Source organism: Chenopodium album, chromosome 23, assembly GCF_948465745.1.
Source record: "Chenopodium album chromosome 23, dcCheAlbu1.1, whole genome shotgun sequence".
Classification (NCBI taxonomy): Eukaryota; Viridiplantae; Streptophyta; class Magnoliopsida; order Caryophyllales; family Amaranthaceae; genus Chenopodium; species Chenopodium album.
Window position 1 is genome coordinate 25,462,128 of NC_137856.1, and position 20,635 is coordinate 25,482,762.

Consider the following 20,635-nt stretch of genomic DNA (forward strand, 5'->3'; position numbering starts at 1 on the left):
AAGTTGCTGCCAAGAGCCTAAGAATGAAGCTGCCCTGTTGGTTGAACTAGTTCATTTGTGGACTGTTTGTCTGTTTTATTATCAATTCATCATGTGGACTGTTTTGTTAGTTTTAAGACTTGTTAAGTTCTTATGTCTCAATGTGGACAATGTGTAAGTGTATTTAATTACTATGGCAGTATGGCTGGACAATTTAGTTACTATGGCAGTATGGCATATGGTTGTGACTTGTGAAAGTTGTATGTTAAAATTTATGCTTTAATTTTGTTCAGGAACAGGTACAAAATTTAGGCCTTCAAAAGGCCCAAAATTATATGCCCAATAAAAGCCCAGATTTTAAGGCCCAATACAACAGCCCATAAAAATTCGGTTTGGATTGGATTTAATTCTCAAAACCGAATTATTTCGGTTTGGATTGGATTGGATTGAATCCAAATTCGGTTTGGATTCGGTTTCAAAAATCCGAAACCGAAATAATTCGGTTTGGATTCGGTTTGGGGTGTAATCCAAACCGAATACCGAACTTTCACCCCTACTTATTAGAAACAATTAGCTTATTAGAAACAATTAGCTTATAGGAAAACTTTTGTATACATCCGGTTTTCAGTAATTTACTGTACATCGGTACACTTGTATCAGATTTCTTGTCACTTTTGTCAAATTTAGTCACTTTTGTCAAATTTATCAATGAAGCATAAATAACTCATTTATATCAGGGTAACTTTTATGCGTTTTAGTGTAACTTTTGCGTATTTTATTGTCACTTTATAACGGATGTTCAGTACGGATGTTCAGTAATTTACTGAACATCCATTTTATTTAAAAGTTTGTGTAGCTTATATTCACACACTCAAATTCCATGCATCTATTAGCTTGTAATCCATAAAGTGAAACAGAATTTTTGGTAATAATTTTTCCTTTCCCATAATACCCATCACAATTTTTATTTCCTTATAAAATTTTAAAAACTATACAATATAGTTCAATAATTATCTATTACGATGAAGCAAGTCTTCGTTTAAGAAAATCAAACAATAAAAATATATTATAATACAACCAAAGCAAAGGAATGCAGAAATAAAGTAGATCATGTAGGGGATGAGGAAGAGGGATTTAATATGGTGACCATGCGAATGTAAAGATGATAAAGAAAGATAAAAGATAGAAGTAAAAAAGGAGACCAATATAGAATAAAATATATTTTTGATGCCGTAACAAAAAATTAAATATTAAGAAGAGATTCTCAACTACACATAACTACATAAGACAAATTAGAGGAAGGATAGAAAAAAGTAATGACAGTGTGAGGGAGAGAGCAAGTAGGATAAGCTAAATTTTAAGACCATAATTGGAGAGTGAAAGGGAGATAAAAATAAGGAGGAAAGATGGTGTAGATGGGAAACTGAAAGGAGTGGAGGGTGATAGAGAAATTGTATCACTAACATGTGTTAAGAAGAAAGAAACAAAGAGTATTAGAAAAGATTAATTTAACATGATGAAGAAATAGAGAAAAGTGGAAGATTATAAAAATTCGCAAAATCATATAAGGTTGAGTGATAGAAACCATAAAAGAGAAAGGAAAATAGAGGTAGTAGGGAAAGCAAGTGGTAAGGGCAAGCTACAATTAACACTTGCACATATGAAGGCTGATTTTTTTTTACTTTTGCCTTCCCTAAATACCGTTCTCATACGTCAAAAATCAAAAAAATTAAGAAGTGGGAGGAAAAAGTACGTAAAGCAACAAAAGATAATATAGGAAATGTTAGTACATAGATCACACTATAAGTTCATAAAACAGAATAAAGTACATGCACGTGGGTGGGGGGAAATATTTAGAGAAAATATGAAAAATCTTAGGTAGTTATGTGTATGAAGGCAAAAAAAGAAAAAAGGAAGCTAATTTGGTATTTTTATAGTGACCAAATGGAAAATAAATGAGAATATCAATGTAGGGCGCCTAAAAAGAAATATGAGAACTGTTTTTGGGGACGGAGGGATTATCATCCATTGTTAGATGAGCATCTCGAGGGAGTAGTTTCTAGGAATGGTAATGGTGAAGGGACAAAAGAAGAGGTATGGAGAGACATAGAGAAAGGGGTATAGGGAGGTTGCGTTAGTTTTTTTCCTTGGAATACTGGCTTATGATCTTATTTGACTTTAGATGAGGAGTGAAATTAATTATAATTTTAAAATCAAAAGATTTGATTCTTATTGCTTTGCTCGTATTGTGTCGTTATTCTAATTTCCTCGTATCATGGTGCAATTTTTATTTCTTTACTGGCACTCCTGTAGATTGTTGGGAGCCATTAGTCAAAGAAGAGTGCAAGAGTCATCAATGGGCAATGGCACAACCGCACAACGCGGTATAGGTGGTTCGACATAAGTACTTAATTGTGTTACATTATTCACCAGATTTTTCAAACCTTTAGTGTAATATTAGGCAAAAAAGAGTGCAAAACACATGGCTTATAAGTGTTGTAATACAGAAGTTCATAGGTGAACTTTTAATCAAGCAGACAGATTATTAATCATTCAGATTGGATTATCAGATCACATGTTCTAAGCAAGGAGTTGTCACATGGTTTTGAGATGGTATAGGATTTGCTCCATACAACAAGTTTTTTTTTTTATTTTTTTTGAAACCTGCTCCATACAACAAGTTCATAATATGAAGATAACGCCTTTTGGAAAACCTATGTATAGCAGCATCGTATTCATATATACTTTTGTTATATAATATTCCTATATGCTGCCTGTTTGGAATATACAGAAACAAAGGTATGTTAGTTAATGATGTAATATATCCTATTAATTTAAGTAGAACAGTATCCAAGACTAGGGGTGTAAGATTCTCGCTATTGTATTATTTTGGTTGGCTTAAACAACTACTTCCTCTGTTCTTTTTTACTTGACCTGTTTGTTTTATCACGCTTGCCAAACTTTGGCGATCAATAACTTTTTTTCTCCATAAGTAAAATTTATAAAAGTTGTATATTATGATAGTACTTACAGAGACGAATTCAAAAAGATCTCACATGCATATATTTTTCCTTACATATTATTCATAAAAGACGGTCAAAGGGGGGTGATGTATAGTGTAAAAGTCAAAGCGGGTCAAGTAAAAAATAACGGAGGAAGTAAGTTTTTGTGTGGAGTTGGATGTGCACTATTAATATTTGTATTGAACTTAGTATCTTTTATGTATAAAAACTCTATGCTATATGATGAAAACTATTATCAATTATTTTGTACAATAATGCTTTAAAATGGTTATATTTGTTTCTAGATAAGCAACCGCACCAATATAGTATAAGCAATGAATTTAAAAAGTATATAAATTACGATAGGATTCATTAAATTAGCAAGAAAACCGAATAATACAATTACATTATGGTTAATAAATTAACTCTTATTGCTTAGCAGATTATAAATAACATAGCAATTATCTCCATCTACAATTAAAAAATGTTCATTGTACACAATTTGACAATGCAACAGCTCTATTAACCCTTGCCAAGACCAATAATTGAGATTAAACAACAATTCAAAAGTGATTGGATAATTGGATTTGTGCTATTACACACATATCTTAACTTCAATATGTTCATCCTTAGTTGATTGACCAATGCCATTTATAATTCTACAATGACTGAAAGCACCTTTATGATAATAGTGAAATGAGACTAGAGTCCATAACATTTATTGTACATTTAAAACAAAAAATCAGTACTCTTAAATCATACATTTGGTTTATACTAGGGGATCATACGCGCGCGATGCGCGCGGTATAGGTAGTATTTCAAGTTGAGTAATTGCAGTTAGTCTTAATACCTTATGTATGTTTGCATATATTTTATTATAACTATTTGTACATATGCGATTAATATGTTGAATGTCATGTATCTTAGCAATGCTCAAAAACTTTAGTAAATTACTCTAGAATTAGTGAAGGAGTTGTAAAAAGTATTGAGTTCTAGACATGGAAATGTTTGCTATATTTAAAGTACAGATTGGAATGGTTCAATTAGCAGGATATCACTTGTCTATATTTTTCTTGTATTCATATAAGATACCAATATACCTCACTTTAAGTTTTAATCAGTTAAAGTTATGATCGTAATAATTACAGTAAATGTCATTTAACAATGATTGCCTTGTAAATAATTTATTTTACAGAGTAAATTAATATTATAAATCATTAATTTATTTTGTTAAAGTTACAAAAATAATGAAGTTATTTTCTTGAATCGGTAAAAAATGCAATGGACAAAATGGACCAAGTAACCTCAAAAACTAAGGGTCTGTTCTCATACGATTATTTTCAGTTCAGTACAGTTCAGCTCTAATCAGTTCAGTTAAGTTCAGCTCCTAATTTCCTTCTCTCATAAAGTATTCATTTCAATTTAGTTTAGTTCTTCTCTAATAAGTTTAGTTCAGTTCACATATCTTAATGCTTTCGGAATCAACGAACATAGTGCGTCCTAAGTCGGTAGCAAGATTAGAAGGCTCCAAGAACCCTAGATAAAGATTGAAATCTTGAACTAATCAAAACTCTCGTTCAATTCAATTCAGCTCAGTTCACTCAATGAGAATAGACCCTAAGTTAAGTGGAGAAATAAGGTCCAAGGATTAATAACAGTAAATGTTGAGTGATTGACTTTGTGAAATTGTCAATCAAGATCATTCCCAATTCAAATTTCTACTAAGCTAGTCTTCAGTTCAAATGAGTAAAAACTTGGGCAATTATTGCTTGGACCTTAAGAGTCACCAAACTAACTAAGCTATTTGAATGGTATTAATACCGCAATCTCTTGAACTTTCTGGTTATTGTATTTGACCAACCTTTGTCTTAGCTTCTAGGTTTTTTTTTTTTTTTTTTTTTTTTTTTTTTTTTTTTTTTTAGAACTACTCATATGATTTTTTGGATTTCACTTTCATGAACTTTTTTTAAATGAACCAATACCCTTGTAAACTTATATCAAAATCATGGACATCGCTTTTCTCTTACTGTCCGAAATATAACCGATTCACCAACCCACACTTGAGCCTGATTTCTTTTCAACACAGTTGCTTTTGCACTATATTGGACAAATGCTTGCTTCCATAGTTCCTTGTGCTTCATATAGAAAAGAATGTAAAATCAAAACCTCTCATAATCATACTTATGAAGGTTAGGTTTTAAAAAAAAAAAATTATGAAGGATAGAATAATTAAAGCAATCCTAAATTGATTATACTGACAAGTGAGCAATTAAATTAACGATAAAACCCATGTTGTGAAATTGATCAATAATAACAAATTAGCAATAAAATAAATACATTGATTATTCATAAACTACTCATACAACATTAATGGGGGTATAAAGGTAATTAAACATTTTCAGGGTTAAAAATGTCCTAACACTATTCATAAGAGTATTTTCCCACATTTTATAAGGTAGGGATTTGATTTGAATTCGTAAAATAAATTAGAATTTCTTCATGCTCATTTTCCCATTTTACCTCTCTTCTGAAGATCTTACGTCAATACATTATTTAGCATCAATTATTTACAAAATTAAATGTACTGCAATCTTACAAATTGATGCAGCAAAAGCAATTTCCTCTTAATCACATCTAATTACCCAAATAATCACGGTAAACATATACACGCTGGACTAACGTGCGCAACGCGCGCGAGAGGACGATTAGTATGTAAAAAGCGTTATGACCCCAATTTGAGGACATAATTGACAAAAAAATAATCGAATATGCCTTGTTTTACATGTTTCATGCAAATTGTGGTATTTCAAGTAGGAAAACCGTGCCATTTACGCTACTCCCTCCGTCCCTAAATTACATTCCTCTTTGGTAATTTACACGGGAATTAAGAAGGAAGGAGTAAGACAAATAACAATGATTTGATAATGTTATGGAAAGTACAAAGATAGAATAATTATTACTCATGACATGTCATCAATCCTTTGCAAAAAAAAAAAAGACCAATCACATGCTTCTAATTGAAAATTTTTAACCAATCATATTCATTGTAATTTGGCACAAGGATTATGAGGGAGATTAGGTAAGGATGAGTGAGAAAGCATTAAATATAAAACAAAAAAAGAGAGTTGATTTACTAAAAAAAACTTACCAAAGATAGAAAGGAGGAATGTAATTTTGGAATACTTAAAATAGAAAGGAGAAATGTAATTTAGGGACGGAGGGAGTAATTTTTTTTGTTAATCTATACTTCTATAATATAGTAATCACCAGAGGGACACTTGACATAATTTTGTTAAAATATTTTCCCTCCAAAATGCTCCTTTTTAAAAAAAAATTAAAATTCTTTTAATAAATACTTTTAAAGGGTAGACATTAATAAATTCAATTTTTATTTATTTATTTATTTTTTAAAAAGTGTTACAAAAGACATTTAATTTTAATTAACTCTATTTCAATAAACTATTATTATTAAAAAATCATACTTTGTAAAACCGTGCTTTGCACGGGGCCAAAAACTAGTTTTGACATAAAACTAGACCCAACGAGTCAAATGCTTCCCAAAACCCCAAAAGGCCATGTGTTTGGCACGAAAATCGAAATATTTAAAATATTCCTTATGTTTACTGGTTTTTTTTTTTACGACAGGTGGTAAATTTTTTTTTTTTGTGGTAAAATAAAAATTGGGTTTTTCTAAACTATGCCCCTAAGGTAGTTGAGTTTCTAGGGTGTACCCATGCTTTTTTAAATTTTTAAGTTGTGCCTCTCAACTCACTACCATTAATGAATGTTACCCTTTTTAGGACTTCTACGTCACCTAAAGTTAACTATAAATTTAATAAAAAGATGATACTCCGTAAAACGTAAGGAAATGATACGAAAAAGAAAGAGCCAAACCCAGGCAATCAGGCTGATTGGCAAAATTTTGTCAATCAGTCTTGTATGAGGTCCCCACAATGTACCATATAATATTATTGTAATCAATTGTACGGATGATGGTAACGGATGGATTTGTGCCGTTAATGTGGGCCAGACAACTTGGCAGTTAACGTCTTTAGCTTCACAAAGTTTCAATGATTTTTATAATTTTTTTTTAATTCAGCCAGAACCTTTTATCGCTGTTGTTAAAGAACAAACGCCATTGTCATCCCATTTCTAATTTCATTCAGATCTAATGGCCTATCCACTCTCATTTTTTATTATCCCATTTGCGATGACATCCCAGTTCTCATTTCCATTAAGATCAAAGTTTTATCGAGCAACACAAATCGTATAGCAGGTATAATTCAATTCATTTTTTTTTTCAATTCTAGTTCGCTGAACTTTGAATCTTATTGTGAATCAGATTTGTTTTTGGATATTTCGTTCACTGGATTTTTCTTAACGCGAAATTATATGATTGTCAACAAAACTCTGTACTTTTGATATGGTACCTTTTAGTTTACATCCAATTCTGTTTTGTGTTCCATAAATAAGGAGTAATTTAGCATCATTTAATTTAGGACACATGTAAATTTGTTCATCTCGTATCAGTAGGTAGTAATTACAATCTGGCATCTTAGCGTTAATGCGTTAATGGAAGGAGTGAGTTTGGTAAAGTGAATAAACGGCAGACAAAAGCGTTAATGCGTTGACCATCTTAGCCGTTAGTCAGCAATTTGGAGTTAAAACTTCCGTGGTAGCACCATCCGTGGTAAGTTACGAAGTTGTGCCTAGCAGTTTGCTAAAATTACAGAAAATGCCACCTGATGTGCCTGTAAAGTCGATCAGGCTGATCGTCTTATATTTCCTCAAAAAGAAATCTTAACCACGAAAATCAATTTTTTGATTGTAAAAGTAAAAAAAAAAAAAAATCAAAAAAAAAAAAAAAAAGTACTCCGAAATTAAACTGAACTCATGGGAAGTACAAGTAGTATAATTTTTGTTTTTTTGTTTTGATAGACAAGTTAAGTTCCGAAACCACCCTGTCAAAAAAAAAAAGTTCCGAAAACCTCATCTTCTTGTTCCCCCCTCTGCGAAGAATTCTCTTTCAGCCGATGATTTATTCTCAGGTGAGCGTTGTTATTTACAATTGCAATTTCTATTTCAATTTTTTATTTTTATTTTAAAAGAAAATAAAGTTAGGGTTTTTATTTTATTTTTAGTTTTTCTTTCAATTTTTTGTCAAAGCTTTAATTTTTTTTTTGTTTTTTTGATTATTTTACAATCGGATTTTCAGATCTATTGTTATCCGAATTTTTTATTTTAAAATCTCATGTAGTTTTACCGGATTAATCGATACCGTATAATTTTTTCCAGAATTTGTTTTTATGATTTTGATTTTCTTATCAAAGTTTTGATTTTGCTTATTTAAGTTTAGATTTTTTTGAAGAAAACTTTGCACAAGGAAAGAAAAGATGATAGTGCGTCAAAAAAAAAAAAAAAATGATAGTGCCTAAATTTCAAATGTTTTATGAATTCAATTAAATTGTAATTTCTAAACCCAATTTAAGTGATTTCACCAAACAAATCACCTAATACTCAATAAGGTTATTCAGTTGATGACTTTGGGTTAATCATTCAGTATTATAAGTATTATAGGGGTCCTTTTACAACTGTATTTTATTTATGTTTTTGTTTAAGGATTTAATATTGATGTTTTGGTTTTAGAATATGAAGGTGGATATCACCTTCCTTGTAGCTACTGTTGCTGCACTCTATGGAATATGGAGGAGTTATCGTGCTACCAATCGAATACACTCTTGCAAGGTAATTTATTTTGTTATATTCTATGAGACCATAATTTTAAGTCATATAAACATACAAGTTTTATTTTCAGTTATTTCCATGATAATCAGGTGAATGTATTGGTAATTCTAATTGAGATGCTACGTGTGTACGCCCAATGTAGGTTGTTATTGATGTTGATAATTCCAAGGTGGACAATCTGAATGTGAATGTCAAAGATGGTCTTAGTGAGCTTCCTGATGGGGTTTTGTTAGATATTCTCTCATATTTGTCGCTGCGTGATGTTGCAAGAATGGCTGTGCTATCAAAAAGATGGAGAAACTTGTGCTTGACCATTCCATCCCTTGACTTGGATTGGTTTGTGTTGTCTGGTAATCCAAATTCATACAGGGTTCATAGCATTCATTGTGAACAACTTTCTTATAAGCAGGCATATGTGAAAAGTGTGGATCAGGTGCTGCAGAACTACAAGGGTCAGAATATCTTATCTTTTACCGTTACGTGTTGTCTTGATAAAAGTTATACTGATGATGTTGATCGCTGGATCAATTTTGCTGCTACGAATACGGGTCTACACAGCCTCACCCTGCACTTTATATGTATGGATAGGTGGAGAGGTTATTTCCAATCCCATTGTAAAGGGTTGCATCTTATCAACGGTTCCTTTCTTTCCCAATTTTCTAATTTACGACATCTGCGTTTAGATTCCTGCATCCTGAAGCTTGAGAATGATTTTATTGTACCAAGAAACTTAACTACACTTCATCTAACTAACATTACTCTAGAGGGGATGGGCATTCTGGACATCTTATCTAGTTGTTCAACTGTTGAATGTTTACGGTTGAGAAGGTGTAATCTTCCCGATAAGTTGGAGATCGGCAATAATTTCCCCCGCTTGCGCTCCCTCTTAATTGGAGAATGTCCAAGTTTGCAAGAATTTGAACTTAGTGCCAAGAATTTGAAGAAATTAGAGATTTTTAATGACAATCCTTTGAAGTGCACTTTTAAAAATGTATCAAATTTGGAAAGTGTGTATATGTGTCTGGGATCCGGTGGAGGAGAAGATATGTTAAAAAGTCTTGCAGCTGAAACCAAAATTAAATATCTGATCCTCCGAGGAAAGAATCCTCTGGTGCGTCGTGGAATTTATGAATATATGTTTGTGTTGGCTAACATATACTGATGTACTCCTTCTGTTCCTATTTTCATGTTTGCCCCATTGCTAATATTTGAGTCAAACTTTGATAACTTTGACTATTATTTCCCGTTAATCTATAAGAGATTATATGGTTAAGTGGATCTTGTTGGATTATCTCGTTGTATATGGTTAAGTTTTTATAATTGTCTGATTTACTAGAATTTCTTCTTTTTCAGGTTAATAAATTACCGTTTAGTCCACACAAAACATTTCACTCAGTTTTGAAACTATACATCTCCAGTGCGGATGATGATGGCAGTATAGTGCCGGCTCTCCCGTGCCTTCTTAAATCCTTTCCGCTTTTGGAAAAGCTTGAGATGAGGGTAAATATGGCAAACTCCCTTTACATTTCATTTATTTAAATTTATGATTTTATAAAATTGATTGACAAATTTATTTTTGAACTATTCATGTGGTGTAATTTTGACTGTAATCTTTTTGTTATATTTTGACATTTAGTTTTTTTTTTTTTTTTTTTTTTTTAGTTTCCAACTTGTCCTGGCCGTCAGAGCTCTGAACTTCTGATTCCATATGTCCACAAGAATCTGAAGGAGATTAAGCTGACTAATTTCCATACAAAGTGGATACCAGTTGCTATCTACTTGTTGCAAAGTGTTTTCATGTTGGATTGTATGGTGATTACCAAAACTTCAAAAGGATATAGTAGTGCAGAACCTTGGAATTGGAGTTTCATTGAGAAAGAGTTCAATCCTAGAGAACGTATAATTATTTTAAATTCGTTGATAGGAAAGGCATCATCAACTAGTGCCAGAGTTACCCTTGAATAATCTTATTCCTGGTTTAGTGAGAGTTACCTTTAAATAATCTTATTCTTGGTTATAAATTAATTTTATGCTCTTTAATCAGACTTTTTGCCCTTGCAGCTTTAATATGATTTGATAGGTGAATCGATTTTTGTGATAGTGATGATGGAATTCAAATTTTGTTTGCTTGGAATTTTTTTTTTTTTTTTCTTGATTCATGTTGCTGTTTAAGTAAGGATAATGGAATTGATTGTTCAATTTGCAACTTTATCATGATGGATCGATATTTGATTTTTACGAAATGTTCTCTCTCTGTGTTTTTTTTTTCTTTTTTGTTCAGTCAAATTGATTCTTAATTCTTTTTTGTTCAGTCAAATTGATTCTTAATTTAATCAAGGTCAGGAATTTTTGACAATGGTTCTTAGTTTTAATAAATCATCTCTATGTGCTTATATCGTGTTCAATGAATATGCCAAGCGGAAAATTGATGATATGGAGTTTGACAGTTTGTTCATGCATTGCTGCGTTCTTTCTTCCTTGATTTGATAATTATTTATTGGTAGATTTTACAATAATGGATGCATTTCAATGGATTAGAATAGAGATTTCGTAATCAACTTTATTTTGTTTATGATGAACATGGTTTTTTGAATCGCATAATTTGGTTTCCAAAGTATATGTATGAAATGAAAGGAGTATAATGACTATACTTGCTAATGATGATGTAAAAGAGCCACCAAGCCTGCAACACTGCTGTGATATGGTAATAAATTCGGGAATTGCAGCGAACTTTGTTACTATTCCATGAATTGTTAGCTGAAATAGAGGAGTTGACAATCATGAGCTTTATCATTCATTGTCATTACTATTCATTAACTACTGGTGTTAAAACATGGAGTTAGGAACTTTTGATTATTGTCAGAACTCAGAAGAAGTGTAAATGTTTTCCTGCTATTTTCTACTGTTTTTTTTTTTTTTTTTCATTTTAATAAGTGAGAAGTTATTTTCGAGCTTTTGCACCTTTTTGTTCACTTGTGTCTCGCTTTGATGTCTTGTTGATAGGCTTTTGTATAATGCAAAGTGGTGTAATACACCGAGGTGTCAATTTGGGTTGTGCGGGTCGGGTCTATTTTGAATTTGAGTCATGTTAAATTACTATGTTCGTACTAGTCAAAATTTGAATTTGATTTTTTTTTTGGTTGGTTATGGGTCATGTTAGTTTTTGATACCTCTAAATATTTTTGGACCTTAATCTTGTTCGCAGATTTTGTCGATGGAGATGGTGACGTTCAACGTGCTGATGGAAACGTTAGAATGTTAGATGCAAAGCTATTTGAGTATTTGGAGTGTTTTGAGGAACATCGTCAATTTTGTTTCTTACCTAATACAAGCACTTCGTATGAGGATTTAGTAGCAAAGGATGTCATATATTCATATTAATGAACATCCTTCATTAATATTGTCCTATTGCTGTATATTAAGATATTGAATAACTTTATGGTATTAAATGTAATTGACTAGGTATGGAACTACAATAAATTGTTTTTTTTTAAAAAAAAAAAAATTAATTGTTGTTGGTTTAAGTATTGATTATTTCCTTAAAAAAAAGTTATTGATTAATTTTTTTTGACAATGGTTTATGGTCCCTTTGCTGTTGTTGTGGATATCCATTCTAGAGTAAGTGGGACGTTGGACTTTTTCTCACTATTTATTTATTAACTTTGACTATAATGTTTTACTAACATAATAAAAACATATTTCCTTAACCCCTAAAAAATGATTAATAAGTTACTGTAGCTTATCTATAGTGACTTTCTGCATATGCCCCTCGAGGTGTTGATTCAGCCAATTGCTGAAGTCGTCGAGGGTTCTTGGAGGACTATGATGATAGCCTAAAAGCTTGTGTAGAAGCGTCAAAGATGTGCATGCAGGTGATTAATACTGTGCTTTTGTTTTATGCGGTATTTTTTTTGGCTTCAGCAATATTTTTTTTTTTAATTGGAATTTAGACATCATATTTGTTACGCTTACAATATTTTGACTTGTTTCAATTGCTTTTTCTTTGTCAATATACGTGCTTAAATTGAGTCTGTTGAAGTTTTGCTTGCCTTGGACCTCCATGGAGTGTGACTGCCCAGTTATGCAAAACAATTTGTCTTAGGGCTATTGATTTATGCTTTGGTTCTTGGAACTGCTGTTAAATAACTAATATAAAGCAAGGGATGACTAGTGAAGATTTCTTGGAACAGCTGTTAAACAACTAATATAATAATTCTTTCAAATAACAAAGTTAAAAAATACACTCTCCCTTCACCTTTTGTTTTTCATGTCCTGAGCTCTTTTGTTCTTCTGCTTCTCACTTAAGTGTTACATCGGTATTATCACCCAAATAGTTAATTTATACGTTGCCTTAACATTATTAGAAATTAGAAATATTTCCCTACCTTATAAAAAGTAGAAACATACTCTTATGAATAGTGTAATGCCAATTATACCCTTTAAAATGTGTATTTACATACATACCCTCATTAATATGTAGATGCTATTTTAATGAATAGTGTTTAGACAACTATACCCTCTAAAATATTTATGTACTTTTATGCTTTCATAAATGTTAGTTGTCTTGAACATTTATACCACCTAAATATAGTTGATTACATATTTTCTCTTATTGTTTTTTTTTTAGGAAAAATTTCTCTTATTGTTAAAAAACTAATTTTGTGATTTAAAAGCCAAACCAAAAAAAAACTAAATATAAATGCGCGCGTTAGCTGCCCTAGTACTTACAAAGGGTAGCATAACTAGCTTTTGTATGTAAGATATAAGTTGGGTCATATAAAGAACTATTCTGGGGTCTTGAGTATTTGTGATTCAGAATGGGAGGATCTAGGGTGTGCATACTTAACCAAATCTGTAGCTTCCGTATTACCCTATTATGTAAATGTGGAATTATTTGGGTTTGGAGAGTAGACCTTAAGTTGCTGCTTGGGTACATGTATCAAAGTGATTTTTAACATCATTTTTATGTTGTTTTGTATGTATTTGGGAGGGATGTCTATGTGTAGAGATTTGTCTATGTCCAAGTATTAGCTTTTTAACTACAATGCATAATATTGTTGGTCCAGAGCAGTTTTTCTCTTTTGGTTCTTGAGGTAAGATTTTTTATCATTTTAATAATCATCTAATATCAATTCGAAAATCTAGGGTACATGTTCAATTTGTTTTGGTTGATCTTATGGAGTAATTTTCTCAAATTCGATTACTGAGGTAATTTCATATTCTTTTTGGGTTTTAAGTTCTGTTTATTTTGATGGGTTTTATTCATAATCAGGGATTGTGGTGGGTTTTGTTGATAAAATTGGACTTTTGAGGTGCCGAATGGTGGTTGCTTGATGCCGCTGTTGTTTGGCATTAGATTGTGTTGGTTGCGGTTAGAATGTGACCGTGAAGTGGCGAGGAGTAGCAATAGTAGTAGTTTATGTGGTTGTGTAGCAGGGGAAATGCGGGGGTGTGCGATTGTGTAGTAGGGGAGATGCGCAGTGGCTGTTGTAGTGTCGGTGATGGTGGTTAATGGGCTGCTTGTGGCTGTTGTTGGGCGTAGGTGGAGAATTAATGGTGGTGAGGTTTGTGGGCTGATGTTGTTGCGGGGGAGATGTTGTGACGTGTGAGAGGGTTGTTTGGGATTTTTGTGAAAGTTTTTGGGGTCTAAAGTTTGTTAATTGTGATGTGTTTTTATTTTATTTTTTTAATTTTGGTATTTTTTGTTTGAAAATGCGTTTGGATAATTGATCGTGGTTTTCCTTAAATCGACACCGTTTTGTTATTAATCTAAAGTTTTAATCTTTAATATTGCAGATTAATTGGAGTGGAGTTTTGCTAGCTTTTTTTGGGTTTTTGAAATTTAATGGGGTCAAGAATTTGCATGAACACGTCTTGTGGGGCGAATTCTACAGTCTGATGGAAGAAAGGCAAAGGCTGGGAATTGAAATCTGGTGAAATTGCTGATCTGTGTTTCAACTGCAAGTAACCCCATTTTGCTAATCTTAAATTTGTTTTATTCAATAGTTACCGCCGTTTTTTTGCATTGATTTGTAATGTTTTCAAGTAATTCAATTATACCTTGGGATTATTTGCATTATTGGGTTAGTTATGGCTCTTTATTTTTTTTAAAAAATTTAGACGAGCTTAATCCGAAAGGTAGCTCAATGAGCTAAAGAGACGTGAACTTAAGTACTTGTTTTTCAGATTAGCTTTGGTGTGATTAGTGCTGACCTCTGGGAGAACGCTATATGCTCCAGAGAATGGGGTTTGGAACTTGTCTAAGCAACAAATTTAGCACCTATTTAACAAATGTAGGACCAAAGTTCAAACTTTTTTTTTTTTTTTGACTCAACTAAAGTTCAAACTTTGCAATTAGATGATAAACCTTATTATTGTTGATTGAGTTAGCCTTGGTTTCTTATTGCTGTGTTTCCTTTTAGGTTTCTATCAAGCCTTTCTCAAAATTTTTGTTTTTGCTAAACCAGTTTCCAATACTAATAGTTGCAACCTAATCAAACGGTGCAGGGACTCGGCTGGTTATGATCTAGCTAAAAGGTTCTGCCCCAAGTTTACACATCTATCTCCTGTATGGTACGATCTTAAGAGGTATGCTGTGGTGAACACATTTTGCAATTTTCAAGCTAGCTCTTATACTCAGTAGATGACAATTGCCGTGCTCTTATACTATTTCCTCTTCTAAATACTTTGATTTCCTTGGGTGCAACACAAATTAATTTATATGTTTTTATCTGCATTTTTTTCCTCTTTTGCGTGTGTAAGAGATGAAGAGAAAAGAAAAGAGTGGATTTTTTTTTTCTATAGTCTTCTTGTTGACAATGATTTTGTAAGTATTTGAACCTTTTTTAAAAAAATATTATTTTACATGTGGTCAGTCAAGGGACAAAGTTAGTTCTCGAGGGAAGACACAATGCTGGTACAGGATGGATGTCTGAGCTGAGATTGAGAGGAAATGCTCAGGTAACAGGCCAGCTTATTGTACTTGGATGAAAATTTCATATTGCAGAGTCATGCATTCAAATTTCTTTCTGCATGTCACTTCATCTTTTCCGCCCAGCATACTTTTTTGTATCAGGATTAATAATTAAGTGCCTATAGCAACTATAATGAAACTGAAATATACATGTATACTATTTGTTTTTGTCTTTGTGAGTAGATTCTCTCCCCACTTATTTATTCTTTTTGGATTGTCTAAGTTAATTGGATGATCTGTTTTCTTGAATGAACTTTGACTATTGATGTGTAAATTTTACGAAGAGTAGTCCTTGAAGCAGTGCCAAAGGACCTGCTCAGAAACAAGAAACAAAGGGACAAAGCTATTGACCTGCTTATAACAGAGTGCAAGTAAGCATATTATTCTGAATTTTGTTCTTTTTAGCAAGGGTATAACAATAAAATCAACCACAGTTTGATATATTTGTGATTTTAGCCTTTAGTAAATCTATGTGACAACTGTCTCCGGACATGTTAACAAGGTTATTTAACGTGAGTACGTGACTATAATTTTGTGATGGGGGATTGATTTGTTTGTTTTGTTATTGGGTGAATAGGAACCAGTGTTGTTCTTGAAGCCAACATCATCATACTTGGAAAATGGAGGAACCATTGAAATCCCAGCTTCAATGCAGCAAGTTTGGTATGAAGCTGAGATTGCTGTTGTTATTGGCAAGAAAGCTCGCGATGTTTCTGGATCTGAGGCCTTGGATTGCGTTGGAGGTTTGTCTCTCTTCGCCTTCTTACTCTTTTACTCTCTTTATATATAATAGGCCGCATTTGATTGAAGTTTAATCATTGAGAAATATGGTGAAAATGAACGCAACCTACTATAACATTATCTATTTTAGAATAATTGACACACATTGACTTTTTGCACGATTTATATATTAACTTAACTATAGTTTTTTTTATTATTATTTTTTTAAACAGTGATTATGACTTAAATAGATATTAACACAAATTTTCATTATATTAACACAAATTTTCATTATATTGAAAAAAAAAATTTCTATAAAAGTTTTTACCAATGTTTAATTATGCTTAACGATAATAATTGTTAGCCATTTGAAAATGCAATTTTCATTTCTGGTTTAATAATCAATGTTAATTGATTCATTTGATTGGGATCTAAATCTAATTTTATAAAATGAATTTTGGTAAGTCATGAAATGATTGGGGTCTTTTTGGAGTTTTGGACTGACCACTGTGCTCAGGCCCATCAGGTTAATTGGCAGCCCAAAACCCATTCTTAATCCATAGGAGTATAAATGTGGGAGAATTGACTAAAGAAAATTACTTGCACTATTTTGGAGCTTCAATTTTTTTTGTTTTTTGTTTTTTTTTTTTTTTTTACACATTTGGAGCTTTAAATTAAATGTACAATAATAAGTAATATAGAATTACTATTAAAAAGTCTGTCACAAAGCAAATTAGCAATGAGATTTGATGACAAGCTCAATATTGTATGGTGAATACTCTGAATTTTTTCTAACTCGAAATAATACTCCTAGATCACAATTGATTTAGTTCGTTATTATGAATGTAATTGAAATTTCATACTCCATAATACCGAGACTATCTCTTGTACTACGTATGTTTTCATGTATAATTGTCTTTTGGGGAAGGGGTACGAGAAACATGTGACATCATACACATACTATTTAAGAGCATACGAGTAATTCGTAGGAAGAGTGAAAGTAGTCCACTTAAAACTTTTTCAACATCCTTTTGAATTAGAATCCTTCTTTAGTATCCTAATGAACTAAAACTACAATTGTTCTTAATTTGGAAAGAAAGCTAATTGCAGTGATCTTGACTTTTCAGGTTATGCTCTTGGACTTGATATGACAGCAAAGGAACTCCAAGCTACTATCAAGGTAATATTCTCATTTTTTAACATTAACAAATTATAACATTAACTTGTATTTCTATCAAATATCAGATTGGAAATTAATTATATTAACATAAAAGGTCCTGTCATGAAATTCTGTAACAAACTTTAAGATGCTTCTCTAACTTTATGTTTCACATTTTCTTCTGGCTGCTAGCTAAGGGACTCGACACGCTTACACCCATCAGTGAAATGGTAAGATATGATTTGAATAATTACATTCATGTTTTCAAACTCTCTTATATCGAATTCAATACATTATTAGGACATGATATGACAGGATTATTTATCTTTGGTTTGTCAATTCCCTGCAGATCCCCAAAACTGCAGTGCCTGATCCTCATGACTTGGAGTTGTGGCTAAAGGTTGGTCTATCAGACCTTATTTGCTGTGTTTTTTTTAGTTAACTCTGTAATGCGTACTATCCTTGTTTGTGATTGATTGAATAAGATCTAAAGGGCTAGGGAGGAGAGAGAAATATATATATATATATATATACATATATGTAAAGAAAAAACATGGCAGAGAGAGAGAGAGAGAGAGAGAGAGAGAGAGAGAGAGAGAGAGAGAGAGAGAGAGAGAGAGAGAGAGAGAGAGATGGGTCGGAGGAAAATAGGAAGAAAGAAAGTGAGAGAAAGTGAGGTTTGAACAAAGAGGAAGATAGAGAGAAGCTGAGAGATATAAAGGGGCAAGGAGGAGATAGGTAAAGAGAGAGGGAGGGGGAGAGAGGGGGAGGGTCATACTTAGTCTGAGAGAGAGGGAGGATGAGGGGGGGTGGGGGGTGTGATAATTCTAAGGACGAGAATTGAAGCACTTTGATCAGCAGTAGTTCTAAAGAAAGGAGGGATGTGCATTTTGTAACGAATTCGAGTGAACAGAAGAAATCCTTAGAAGGAATTAAGATCCTCCTTGCAAAAGACAGATCTTCAGAGAGTGGCTACAATAATACTGGACAAAGTAGGAGCTGGACTGATGGCTGTCGGATATGGATTACATGCACTAAACACTCTCAAATCCTCTCTAAATGCCGAAGGATGCGGAGCAGCAAGTATAACTTCAACTCTAAGCCGAACTTCCCTCCATTTGACTTTATTCTGACGGACTGTCAGGTAATACACTTCTATATATATATACAATATAATGTCTTGTGACTGCAGATTACACAATGGTTTAGCTATGAAGCAACGAAAGAGATTCAAAGATTGGAATCAGGAACAAGTGTATTGTTGCTCTAATAGCACACGCTATGTCGTACGACAGACAAATATATACAGGGTTGTTGTCTAAGTTCTCAAGATCAAGTGCAAGCAAATGTGTATAGGTGGATCCAAGTGTGTGTAAGAGTTAAAAGGCTAACTTTTGTTTGTGGTGATGATATAACCAGGCTTTGGGGTATAAAAAAAATAGAGAAAAAGGTAATACCTTACTAACCTTGATGTTCTTATAATTATTAATTGGTTCACAAGTTCAAGACTCCAGAGCTTTTTCTTACTTCAACTGATAAGTCTTTTTTGAAAAAAAATATGTTTATGTGCGTGGTTGCTTCTTTTCGAAACTTGTTTTCATTTTGGAATTTTGAACAACAATATCTTTCTTCCTTATGGAAATGAATAAGGACAATTTATTCTACATATCTAGCTGTAGCAAAAGCTAACAACATATCTTCATCATTTTTTATTATTATTATTATTATTTTTTTATTTATTTTTTTTGGAAGACTCATATCTTAATTGTTCAGTGACAACTTAGTGGTTGTTGAAGTATGTCTTAAGCCATTCTTAAGGTGAATAGTTGGAGTTTCCTAAGTTATATTGTAGCTACATAAAGACTAATTGCCTCTTTGCAATATTTCAGGTTTTTCTACTCACATTATTCTGCCAATTTAATTGAGCAACCAAGAGGTGTTTATGTCAGAAAGTTGGTTATTTATTTGGAGATTGATGGGGTCTGGTCATATTGTATTGAGTAGAAGAAATTTTGTAGATTTCAATTTGAAAAATTGAGGAAAAATTGTAAATAACATGTGCCATTAGTAATGTAAACAACTTTTATAATTTTTCGATTTTTCCTTAGCTGTTCAATTCAATAAATTCTTATTTTTTATAAAAAAAATATTATGTAAGTTTTTAAAAATTAACCTTTTTTTCTCATTCGTTGAACATTTAAATAAAATTCTTAATATATGAGGAAAATTTGAAGAAAAAAATACAAATCAATCAGTTTTAAGTTTTAACTAATTACTCATGTTAAAATTAATGAAAATCCTTAAAGATCATCATTATTTACTTAGCATTGTCATCGACTTAATGATTAGCTTGTAATAAGTATTCAAAGCATTTTTTATTTTGAAGATATCTTGTAATATGAAATAATACAACTTTGTATAGAATATGAAATAGTCTGTATAACTTCAAACCATGTCAATCTAAAAGAAGATTCAAGGTAAGAGGGAGAAGGAGATGGACAAATTTGAAATAAGTGATAAAAGGAGAGATAAGGAGGAGAGTAAGTGGGAACTGACTTTATAATATTAACAAATCTAAAAACTAGGAGGAAGATTATCAAAAAGAAAAAAAAAATTATGACCATTTTAAAATTAAATTTGAAGACAAGATATTGATCATTTTTATAAAGAACGTCAATAGTGTATGGTTTATTTTATGGAACACAAAGTAAAAGGAAAACCAACAATGAAATTTGTTAAGAAATATGCAAAATCGTAAAAGACAAGTATGAAAAGTACTTAATAAGGGAAGGGAAAAATCAAATTCAAAAATAGTTTTTGAAATTTGTAAAACCTTTAGAAAATGGGGGAGAAGGTAAAGGAGAAAGAAATCAATTAAACAAGTGAAATGAGGCAAGGTAGGGTCAAAAGACGACAACACTAATAAGAATCTACTTCCTCCGTTAATGGTTATTTGCAACAAAGGAATATTTTATATCTCACAAATAATACCCCTTTGTTGCAAATAACCATTAACGGAGGAAGTATAATAAAATCATGCTAGATTTGCACATTAAT

General features: G+C 31.9%; 1 protein-coding gene and 1 long non-coding RNA gene across 3 annotated transcripts; both read left to right on the top strand.

Moving 5' to 3' along the window:
- The first annotated feature begins 7,834 nt into the window (after positions 1 to 7,834).
- Positions 7,835 to 18,316, top strand: LOC145608161 (F-box/LRR-repeat protein At3g26922-like). Of its 2 annotated transcripts, XR_014105741.1 has the most exons (13): positions 7,835 to 8,029; positions 8,628 to 8,726; positions 8,869 to 9,837; positions 10,080 to 10,226; positions 10,389 to 10,702; positions 12,465 to 12,598; positions 14,523 to 14,690; positions 15,234 to 15,314; positions 15,602 to 16,070; positions 16,277 to 16,442; positions 17,547 to 17,599; positions 17,771 to 17,808; positions 17,928 to 18,316. XR_014105741.1 is itself a non-coding variant. In XM_081663772.1 (5 exons), exons 1-5 carry the CDS (start codon positions 8,015 to 8,017, stop codon positions 10,689 to 10,691), a joined length of 1,533 nt encoding a protein of 510 aa, XP_081519898.1. In that variant the 5' UTR covers positions 7,836 to 8,014; the 3' UTR covers positions 10,692 to 10,769. The 2 variants fall into 2 exon arrangements, 1 of the variants encoding a protein (XP_081519898.1); XM_081663772.1 differs by lacking the exons at positions 12,465 to 12,598; positions 14,523 to 14,690; positions 15,234 to 15,314; ... (3 more) ...; positions 17,771 to 17,808; positions 17,928 to 18,316 and having other exon boundaries at positions 7,836 to 8,029; positions 10,389 to 10,769.
- An 88-nt stretch (positions 18,317 to 18,404) lies between these two features.
- Positions 18,405 to 19,694, top strand: LOC145609367 (uncharacterized). Its single transcript, XR_014106016.1, has 2 exons — positions 18,405 to 19,028; positions 19,468 to 19,694. It is a non-coding gene; the product is annotated as an uncharacterized LOC145609367 (long non-coding RNA).
- The last annotated feature ends 941 nt before the right edge of the window (positions 19,695 to 20,635 follow it).

Excerpts from the sequence above, each read along its gene's own strand:
- LOC145608161 (XM_081663772.1), top strand. Across the intron at positions 8,727-8,868 it reads ATCGAATACACTCTTGCAAG|GTTGTTATTGATGTTGATAA; the intron begins GTAATTTATTTT and ends CGCCCAATGTAG. Across the intron at positions 10,227-10,388 it reads TGGAAAAGCTTGAGATGAGG|TTTCCAACTTGTCCTGGCCG; the intron begins GTAAATATGGCA and ends TTTTTTTTTTAG.